Genomic DNA, 11,744 nt, shown 5'->3' on the forward strand with positions numbered 1-11,744 from the left:
ACGAGTCATCCTCATATTCGTTGACTTTAGCGAATCTGTGACAATAGGAAAATAAAAAGGCTGCGAATGTCAGATAGAGAACAGACGTTGAAAGGAAAGAATTTTTGTGGTGTTCACGGGACGAAAAGCTGAAAATTTTTTGTGAAAAATAATAACTTTTGGGTTTAAAAACAAAAATAATATTATTGACATATTTAAAATAGAAAACAGTTATCGACGTGGTGACTTTGTTGTCTGTGTTTAGTGAAAAGTGTTGCTTGAAATCTTCTTGCAAAAGTTTCTGCTTGTAATCAAATCATAAATGCAAAAAACCTTTCACATTTTAAATTGTTAATCGAAGAAAAAACAAAGGAAGGCCCTAAAAAGCCTAACCTATAAATCAGCAATATCGAATAATCTCTGTAATTTATTATCGCCCAAAGTGGTAGAAATTGCTTGGTTACAATATACAACCAAAAATTGATGTGTAAGTATTCGTGCAATTGGATAGTTAGCGTATAAATTTTCCATCTACAATACCGTAAAGTTTTCTATTAGGACCATATTGTTGTTTAGCCAGTATASGTTGGTCAATATAGATTGTTTGGTATGACCTTTGCCTTCATTTTATTGCAAAGTGTATATAAACGTCGCGCATAGACTTGGCAAACAAAATATAGGATAAGGTACCCCTCTCATTGGAATGTAAATGCAGCTAAGGTGGTATTGTATTTAGCTTGACATGATGTTGCTTTACTTAGTTGGTCAGTTGGTCGGAAACGTTTCGCATGGTTTGGCAGCCAAGTTTCACAGTCACATATAGTCTTAGGTTCGGATGGGGTTGAAAGTGGCCAGGTGTTGCTATTCACTTGTTAGCCTTACTGGCCAAGAGAACATTTGTGGTTACGCCTTTGCRATATTTACTTGAATATATGTGTAAYATACGYATTAACGACAGCTTTCTAAGRCAATTGTACAAATGTAATCTACACAAATACCTATACATTTTATATACATACTATATTGTTTTAGGAACCAAGAYTCCTTTGTAGCTGTAATCGAACGTATGTACTATTTACTACTTTGATTACTTGCTTGTTGTGTTTTTGCTACTTTTGTAGCGCTTCATTTGCCTGCACATACTTTGTTTCGGCAGCTTATCTCCTGTCTGGGCTTAAAAATACTGCTGAGTAAAGTGCATTGACTATGGCGGCGGGGTGGCGGGGCCTTTGTTTCTGCGTGACTATATTGCTTTCGTTTTGCCAACTAAAAGTGTACGCTATCAATGACTCGTCRGTAATATACTTATAACTTGCCTTCCTGCCGCCTACATGACTCCGCCTTTGCCTTTGTCTATATGTATGTATTTATAATATTTGTAAAGGCTTTCGGCGGCATGAAACTGATATAAATAAGTACAATTGTATATATGTATGTACGCTTATAATCATACATAAGCTGMTTACGGAATCATTTCACAAAAAATAGCTACACTATCGACTTTATGACTTTGATGAGTTGCTCATTCGATTTGCGTGTTGCTGGCATAATGATCCTTGCATGCACTTACATAAATACTTATTTATGCGCACTTATCAATATCCGTTAATTTTTATTATGGATATTTAAATTTTCTTTGATTATACTTTCTTTTCAGTGCTAAGACTTSATAACAGTTGATAATATGTTCTTGTATATGATAAAATTGGGTAAAATCGCGGTGCCGGCCGCTATTATTTCTCGAAATAAAGCGTTAAAGTTTATAGGCAGAGGTTGATTAGTCATCCAGAAAAGCTCTTCCGGCAGTCAAATGACCATTTGATTTTCTATTATCTCTGCACACTAAATATAATAGTTGCTATACTGATTTTACAATTTAGCAGGCATATATTATATTTAAAGCTAATTATCGGTAAGGTAGCTGTCTAATAATAAATATTTTTTTTTAATATGCATGTACATACATATATAATATATATAAAACTTATTTGGTCAGATAAGCTTCTATAATTATTTTTATACATATCGAAATATTTCTCAGTGGCCATGGTTCTGTCATATCAGATTTCTTACTTTCACGCAATCAACTCTTTGTTATACCAATTTATTACCCCTCGTGTTATTTCATCATCATATAAGCAAAATTTGCCTAAAAAATTACTTACTGTTCCCAAGCTCTCATCAAATTTGTCACATTCGCTATGCTTATCTAAGGCCACGATTATGATTATTAAGTGATGTTAAACGCCAACGCATGGCTTATCAAAAAACCAAATTGTCATAAAGTCGAAAATTAACGTGTTTATCAAAAAATAGCAACTAATATTTTAATAAATAATAAGCAAAAATTTTTTTTTTGTTGTTATCATGTTGCAAATTATCTAGTATGACGCACGAACTTATRCCGGCGAAAGTATGTATTTTGGTAACCGAAATAACGAAGAACTATTTACAGCGCGTTTCAAAAGTGTAACACACTATAAATTAAACAAGTTCTGGATAATTATTGTGGTCTTTATCGTGTTTTTTTCGGGAAGTTAGTGGTCCAATTGAAATTGGCTTACTAAACTCAATCGATAAGAATGAACTTTAAGTAAAAACATATGCTTGTTCCGTCCCTGTTGCRATATTCGTCGCCAAGTGTTCCGTCACGTTTTCCTTCTGAAAAGAGTTGCGTTTTTATTGCAGTTGCCGGTTAGAATACGTTTTAGACCGAWGCTAGGTGGCAAAAGAGCTCCTCTAGCTAGCAATAGGTCTAAGCGATGARGGTAGGACATGCTATACGATACTCGACTTATAAAATTCTAAAAACTTTCGGGGATAAGAAATTTATTAGTCTAATTTACCTATTTAAGCACAACTTTATTCTATTAAATAAAATGTTTATTCTTGTTTACTTAACGCTTATAGTGGCGTGCGCCAAAACTGTAAATAATCTTTTTATTTTATTCAAGCTTTTTGTTTTCTTTAGAATGTATATTTACTATAATAACAAATAATATGTCGTGATAATATTTATTACCTACTGGCGTCATAGACATAACGATGCACTATGTTAGTACTTCCACTGAATGTGAACTAACCTCAACTCATTTTTCTTTACAGGTTGTTTTCTGTTTGCTGGCAGCGGTGGTGGCCAGACGACGGTGCTCAACAGCTGAACTGTGGAGTGTGTTTTTTTTTTTGCTTCAGCCAAACGTGTAGAAATAAATATAAGTGAGTGAGAAAAAATTTGTGTCAACTGCATAATAAATATACGCAATAAATTTAACGTGGTAATAGTACGTAATTGCAAAAACAACAACAACAACAACGACAAAAAAAAAATAGTAAAGCGATAATAGCAGTTGGCGCAATTAGCACGTAAATTGTGACAAAAATTTGGCAGCGTTTCAACTCAACGTTTTTTGTTGTTATTATTTCATTTTTGTTGCTGTTAAAAGCTTCAATTCACTTACTACTATACGGTGGTGTGGAAGTGAACATTAGGACGAAGTAATTGCTGCACGCACAAGTGCTAAAGTGCTAAAATAGAGTTAGTGCCGGACGTTAATGGCCGATGGAAATGTTATGTCAGCAGCTTCCATAGGGCATGCAGCTGCTGACTACTATACAGTAGCACCAGCAACAGCGACAGTGTCATCAACACCAACACCCATACCAACAGCAATAGCRACAGCAACACAGGCAGCCAAYATGGCTGGGAATGCCGGTGTAGGCGGCGTCATGCAGACCAGTAGTGGCGTTACCGTTTCAACAGTGGGCAGCAGTATTAATAACAGTGGTAGTAGCATTGCTGGTATTGGTGGTGGAGGCAATGGCAGCGGTGGCATTGGTGGCAATATGGGTGGCAGCAATATTAATTTGAATGCACCCTCAATGGCGACAGGGACAGCTGCTGCGGTGGCAGCGGGCACAACGGCCWGTGGCAGTATTGCCAACAATCAAGGTTATCACCAGTTGAGTGTAACTAGTAAGTTAAAAGTAGAACCAAATATCAACACATACATACGSAGATAAATATTTGCACTAAATAATTTATTGACTACTTTCTTTTGTATACTTGTTTCAGTTGAGGAAGCTTCACTGCGCAATAATGGATTTCTAAAGCCTAATCCTTACGTGGAACTAGTAATCGATAATAAAAGTAAACGTAAAACTGATGTGGTGAAGAATACTTATCTCCCGAAATGGAATGAGGAATTCACAGTGCTGGTATGTTGAAGAGTAGTATATTTAGAAATAGAAAATGTAATTCCTGTTAACGGTACACGGACAAACAGGAAACGGAAAGCAATGCAGGCAATACAGTAAATATTAAAAARGCCTATTTTACATGGCATACAATTTTTTTTTGCGAAAATTTCTAAAAGCAGATTTCTATCTAAGACGRYGCTATATTCTCTAAATAAATTGTTCAGAGCGAACTGCTTCCATATAAACTGTTCAATCAAAATCACCCACATATACAGTTGTACATACACATACTTTGTAATTACTCATTGAATTTTAGATAATTGTTGAGAATTTTAAAAGTCAACTTCGACAGCTGTCATTCTGTGCCGTTATTTGAAGTAGATATTGCTGTAATTACATACAGATAGCTTGTTATTATTAAAATGTATAAAGGGCGCTCTTTTAGCCGTTGTTGTTATTGTAGATACGAGTTTATGCATACGTTTGAACATATGTATATATGTATGTACGCGCATTAATAAACGGAAATACTTMTATTTTACACATACACACACACACACATTCACTCGTTTCAGCTATTTTCCGCTACTTCAACTTTTTTTTTATTGATTTCAAAATAATTGCTATTCAACTCACTTCACATTGATTGTCTGTTCACCATCTACGAGTATTGACAGTGAGTAGCTCTTAGAAAAATCATATTTTTGATAACTTCTGGTTTTTATGTGCCTCTTAATGTGCAAGTAAATATTAACGCGTGCCCACTCCTTTTTTTTCCAACAAGCTGCGCGCACTTCAGACCCACCACACCCTGGCTTTATGGCTTCTTCTTTTTATTATTTGTTTTATTATTATTGTTTTTTTTTTTTTTGTTGTTTTTGAAGATGTGCCTTTATACATTTGTGTTGTTGGTTTTGTAATTTTATCGGCGAAGTGCGACAATAATTGCTTGAATGCCAAGATCTGATTGCAAATTGTTGTTTTTGTTGTGCGTGCGTATATGCTATAGTATGCTTAAAAGTACGAGAAGTATGAGTGTCACAGAGAAAAAGAACAAAAACAAAATAAGTCTGTTTTTGTATCGAATGCTCCTCGTATTACCCTGCCGATCTACAACTTAGCTCCTCTGTATAATTATCAGGAATTTTAAAGTATATTTTTAAAAGATATATTAAGAGAGGTTCTTCTACTATGTAAATGAGGTTAGAATATAATTTAACGGAATTGCTTTTGGGTTACAAAAGAACTAGAGTTTTCGGCTTAAGTTTTTTACTGTGACTCTGTTTGCTATAACTACAGTTGTTGTAGCAGCAGAAAATATTTCCGAAGTGATTTTGAGGTGTGCTGTCGAGTTGACAGTCCTTGGTTGAATAAAGGCGGGATCAGTTTGGGTTATGTGGACCCGCCTGTTTGTAAAAATCGGCTTAGCATGTGGTTAGGTTTAGCTTCAAAATATTCTATTGGTCTCTCCGAAGCATTGCTTCTCCTCTGCTAAAATTAGAAGCAAAATCTTAATAATTGGAGTATATGGGAGCCGTTTTGCTGATATAATCTAGTACAGTATTTTGGGAGAATGGAGCCATGTATAAAAGTTCACGCAAGTTAGAAAAGTTCTTTGAGCGTCATTCGCTTGAGAGGCGCCAAAAACGATTCGTTTACTTATGAYTCAAGCGACTCTCTGTATTCTCTGTTTTTGTTGTACTAATCACCAAGTCCTGTTTTTGGCTTCCATTAAATACATAAATCTTTGAAACATACCAATCTACATAGCATGACCCTTGAATGTATAAGCAGACTGGGCCTAGGTTAAGGAGGGCACAATAGCCCATAAGACGCGGTGCATACCTAAAAAACTTTCACATTTTTTCTAACATACTAATCGCACTTTCATTCGATATTATAGTACAGTCKAAAAACGATTGAGGAGCTCGGCTWCAAGAATATTMTYTTGGTTGAGCTTTAGGTCTCATGAAAGTCGTCTATGGCGAGAGACTATGTCGTAATACCTAAAGAAAAGACGGATGGACCGACAGCGCTAAAACAAAATTATAAATAAATGAATATACATACAAATAACCAAGCATTTTCTTCTCCGTCTTTTCAGGTAACACTAAACTCCGTGTTACACATCAAAGTACTCGACCACTCAAGCTTTCGAAAAGACACTCTACTAGGCGAGCGCATCATCAATTTAGCGCATGTGCTACAACAATTAAACGGTCGGTTCGAGTACCTCGAGCTGACCATGGATTTGCTGGCTACTTCCAAATCCGATAATCGGCAAACAAAAATCGGCGAACTCGTCGCAGTGCTAAATGGACTTAAGCTGGAAATGCCAAACGGCGTACAGCAGCAAAACGGTAATGGCATGCAAACGTTGCCGCCACCGATCAGCGGCGACGGCTCGATATTCACGCCTGCYGCGGGCGTACGCGGACGCATACGCATGCGYAATGTTGAGAATGGCGCGCTTATGGCTACATCGGCGGCGGCGGGCAATGGTGGCAATATGGCGCACTTGACGGTCGGYGGTGGCTCACGCTCGCCTGTTGCCAATGGCAATTTGGAGCGCTGCGGCAGTGGTGGTAATGTGCAGAGTGGAGCCGTGCGACGGGCCGCGCCACCGCTGCCGCCACCCGTCTGGGAGCAGCAACAGCCAATGCCACAAACGCAACAACAACCACATGTTGCACTACAACAGCAGCAATTGCAGGCGCAGCAGCAATCACAAATGCAAGTACAACGCATGCCATCGATGAATGGCGGCGCCGTGGCTGTTAACGCCGCCGGTGCGCAAGTGCGTCCCATGTCGCAAATGTATGCGAACGGTGGCGGCGCCAGCAGCTTGGCGCCCTTACCGCTGCCATCACAACCACAACCACCGCAAACGCAACAGCAACTGATGGATAGTGCGCTGTTGAGCGCGGCAGGCGATCAGGGCGCGCTGTTGGCGCCAGGCGCAATGCCTGTGTCCAATGTGGCCGATCAGCAGTTGCAGGTAAGTAGTGGAAACTATTTTTTTTAAACATAATAATATTGCTTCCTTTTCTSCTTTGTAACTGCAGGCTGCTCAAGCGGATGATGAGCCGCTGCCTGCCGGTTGGGAGATACGCTTCGATCAATAYGGTCGCCGTTACTACGTAGATCACAATACGCGCTCTACATATTGGGAGAAACCGACGCCTCTACCGCCCGGTTGGGAGATACGCAAAGATCCACGCGGGCGCGTCTACTATGTGGATCACAATACGCGCACAACTACATGGCAGCGACCGAACAGTGAACGGCTCATGCATTTCCAGCACTGGCAGGGACAGCGTGCGCATGTGGTGGCGCAGGGCAATCAACGTTTCCTYTACTCACAACAGCAGCAACAACCAACAGCGGTAACAGCCGCTGTGACGCAAGATGATGAGGATGCGCTGGGTCCGYTGCCCGACGGCTGGGAGAAGAAGGTGCAATCAGATAATCGCGTTTACTTTGTGAATCACAAGAACCGCACCACACAGTGGGAGGATCCGCGCACGCAAGGTGAGTYCTTGAAATAGCTGAAACTAATTTTTTATACATTCTCTCTCTTGTAAATATAGGCCAAGAGGTCAGCCTGATGAATGAGGGTCCATTACCGCCCGGTTGGGAGATACGCTACACCACAACCGGCGAACGTTTCTTTGTCGATCACAATACGCGTCGCACCACATTCGATGATCCGCGACCGGGTGCACCGAAGGGCGCTAAAGGTGTTTACGGTGTGCCGCGCGCTTATGAGCGCTCCTTCCGCTGGAAGCTCTCACAATTYCGCTACCTGTGCCAGAGCAATGCATTGCCGTCGCACATTAAGATCACGGTGACGCGTCAAACGCTCTTCGAGGATTCATACCATCAAATTATGCGTTTGCCTGCCTATGAACTGCGTCGCCGCCTCTATATTATATTCCGCGGCGAAGAGGGTCTCGACTATGGTGGCGTGTCGCGTGAATGGTTCTTTTTGCTCTCACACGAAGTGCTTAACCCCATGTATTGCCTCTTCGAGTATGCAAACAAAAACAACTACAGTCTACAAATTAATCCGGCGTCGTATGTGAATCCCGATCACTTGCAATATTTCAAATTCATTGGCCGTTTCATTGCGATGGCRCTGTATCATGGTCGCTTCATTTATTCCGGTTTTACGATGCCTTTCTACAAGCGTATGCTGAACAAAAAACTAACCATAAAAGACATTGAGACCATCGATCCGGAGTTTTATAATTCCTTAATTTGGGTGCGTGATAATAATATTGACGAGTGTGGCTTGGAGCTGTGGTTCAGCGTGGACTTTGAGGTGCTCGGCCAGATAATACACCACGAATTGAAGGAGAATGGCGAGAAAGAACGTGTCACCGAAGAGAATAAAGAGGAATATATAACATTAATGACGGAATGGCGCATGACGAGGTAAGTGCCTTTCACTAATTATATGAACCTGTATGAACTTGTATGTAGTGAGCGCAATTTGGGATTGAAAAGTGTATTGATAGCTTATTTAGTAAAATTATATTCACTAAAATCTTTTAGATCACACACATCTTAATCAAGTCTTAGAAATTGATTTGGTTCTTGTATTAAGAACAATCAGAAAATAATATCTTCCTAAAACCAAATTCAGGACCTGTCTCTTATACACATCTAGATGTGTATAAGAGACAGTTGATTTGGTTCTTGTATTAAGAACAATCAGAAAATAATATCTTCCTAAAACCAAATTCAGGACGATGGAGAAGCCTCCCAAAAATTGYAAAAGAAACCCGCATATAAATTTGTTAGCGCTGAATTCCGCTTCTCTCGTGTTGTTTTTGTAGCGGCCGAAAACATTTCTGAAGTCATTTCGAATAATGCCGAGTTGACAGTCCTTGGCCGAATAAAAATCTGGCTACGTTCCAGTTACTTAGACCCAACTGACGTGGGAACGGCATTAGCTTTGCTCTCTCTTTGTGCGCTTTGATGTTGTCCCACAATTCAAACTAATTGATTGTCGTGTCTCTATAGAAATTTCGACAGGCCAAGCCGTGAGCCCATTCGTTGAGTATTAGATGAATAGAGATTTCCACAATAAAGATTTCAAACCGTCGAGTACGACGTATCCCGACTCCTTTCTGAAATTTGGAAATACGGAAAATAAACCGTGTAAAAGCTTATCAGGGTTGCATTCGAGTTACACAAGTTTTTCAGCCCAAAATGAGAAAACATTATCGTTTCCCTCAAGAGTTGCATTTCGGTATCCTCCAAATTATTGGTTCGTTTTGAAAATGTTTCTCAATTAAACTCGAGTTTGAAGCCAATTTGAGTAAAATTTAATCTCCAATAAACTTTTGGAGTTCTCCGATAAGTTAACTGATCCAGATTGAGAAATGGGTCGTTGATTTAAAATATGTTCAATTTCCGCATAAACAGACTTCTCTTAACATGAGTTCATAGTACTAATTAGAGTCTATAAGAACTCAATTTTATTGTTTGTTATAAACTGGTTGAGAATTAGTGATTGCAAGCAATGAAAATGTGTGATAGTGTGAGTGAGACAGCAACATTAACACAACTCAAATACAGTGAGATAAACAAAAGAATGAGAGACACGAGTGAGCGAGAGTGAACATCTACAGAAGAGTTACCGCCGATGTTGCCACATAACCAAAAAATAAAAACTTACCAACAAATAAACGCTTTTCAGAGGTATCGAACAGCAGACAAAAACGTTCCTTGAAGGCTTCAACGAGGTCGTGCCACTAGAGTGGCTCAAATACTTCGATGAACGTGAACTAGAGCTCATATTGTGCGGCATGCAGGATGTGGATGTGGACGATTGGCAGCGCAACACAATTTACCGGCATTACAATCGCGGCTCCAAACAAGTCATGTGGTTCTGGCAGGTACGTAGACGATTTGTTGTTGCACACATCACTATATATTATATAAACATGCATTTTCTGTTTCTCTCTCTCTCCCACACAAACAGTTCGTGCGCGATACGGACAATGAGAAGCGTGCACGCCTGCTGCAATTCGTCACGGGCACATGTCGTGTGCCAGTCGGCGGCTTTGCGGAACTTATGGGCTCCAATGGGCCGCAGCGCTTCTGCATTGAGAAGGTGGGCAAGGAGACGTGGCTGCCGCGTTCACATACCTGCTTCAATCGGCTGGACTTGCCGCCCTACAAGAGCTACGATCAGCTGGTGGAGAAGTTGACATTTGCCATTGAAGAGACTGAGGGCTTCTGCCAAGAGTAGAGCGCCTAAACGACTAAGCGGCTGAATGTGGTTTGACAAACAACGCCGCCGGTGCGTTGTTGTAATCAAAACAAACACTATTTTTGCAACGTTATATAATCACAATTGTTATGCAACGAAATGCGCGCCATGTCATTATTATATTCATGTACATTATATAGTATGAGTTCCATTTTTCATGTACATACATACACACATACATATGTGTTCCTTGTGTGTATAAACAAATCTGTGGTGATTTCTTGTTTTGTATTCCTTATATATTCATATATATTTGTCTTATCGGCGCGCAGTTGTTGTTGCTAAGCTTATTTTCAAACGCATATCATTTCGTAGTTGTTTTTGTGCAAGGGAAACAGAAAAACAAACAAAAAACTATAAGCGCTTGTTAATTGTATTAGAAATATATTAAACTTATTATTCATTTTTTAGGAACATTATATACTTATATATATGCATATGTATGCAAATGTATGGAGTTTTCAATCAGTTATACATTTACCGTATGAAATGTGAAACACATTTGTGTGTATGTAGTTGCACATATACACACACACCCACACACACACACACATACAGCCACTATACATATTTCATGTGCGTGCGTGTGTGTTTGGGTGTATGTGCTCTCAACTACCACATAGTAACGTTGCCGTCTTGCAGTAAGCACATGCTCCTTCCTAACCTAACTTTAATTTAATATCTTTTTTGTAGCATACATATATACATATACATACTATATATTAATATATTTGTGCATATTTTATTAAATTGGCAGAATTTAATTTTAAATTTGTATATAGCGCGCGTTAATGGCATATATTAATGTTAATTTACATTTGATAGTTTGTTATACATACATACATACAAACGTGTACGCGTGTACGCGTGTATGTATATGTATGTTGTGGCATCTTAGCAAGTTATTAAGCTAAGCAGTTGAAATTACTTAAGTAAAAATGCATATGTATAATTATTGGCAAAAGACATTCGAAAACAATCTGCGTTAACGAACATTTATTTTAAAAATATAATGAAAAATATATCACAACAACAAATAATGGGTGTGTATTGGTTTCTGGGGTGTCTAAAATTGTTATAACGTTTAACTTTCTTCACGATTTCGCTTAAAATATTTTAACGAAAATGTTTTATTTTTATTTATTAGGGAAGGAGAGGAGAAGCGTATGCTTGGTTTAATTTGGGGTTAATAATTTATACTACTATTTTTTACGCTGGTTAACTGAGTAGAACAATTTTAACTATGTACTTAAAAAATATTTATTTAAAAAAAAATGCGTTTTTA

General features: G+C 38.8%; 1 protein-coding gene across 1 annotated transcript; it reads left to right on the forward strand.

The window, feature by feature from the left end:
• The first annotated feature begins 112 nt into the window (after positions 1 to 112).
• Positions 113 to 11,499, forward strand: LOC108969104 (E3 ubiquitin-protein ligase Su(dx)). The gene is made up of 8 exons (XM_018933625.1): positions 113 to 466; positions 3,085 to 3,952; positions 4,052 to 4,194; positions 6,281 to 7,174; positions 7,242 to 7,707; positions 7,767 to 8,613; positions 9,884 to 10,082; positions 10,169 to 11,499. Exons 2-8 carry the CDS (start codon positions 3,532 to 3,534, stop codon positions 10,436 to 10,438), a joined length of 3,240 nt encoding a protein of 1,079 aa, XP_018789170.1. The 5' UTR covers positions 113 to 466; positions 3,085 to 3,531; the 3' UTR covers positions 10,439 to 11,499.
• The last annotated feature ends 245 nt before the right edge of the window (positions 11,500 to 11,744 follow it).

The sequence above is a fragment of the Bactrocera latifrons genome, unplaced genomic scaffold, assembly GCF_001853355.1.
Source record: "Bactrocera latifrons isolate USDA-ARS-PBARC rearing strain unplaced genomic scaffold, ASM185335v1 scaffold_24, whole genome shotgun sequence".
Classification (NCBI taxonomy): Eukaryota; Metazoa; Arthropoda; class Insecta; order Diptera; family Tephritidae; genus Bactrocera; species Bactrocera latifrons.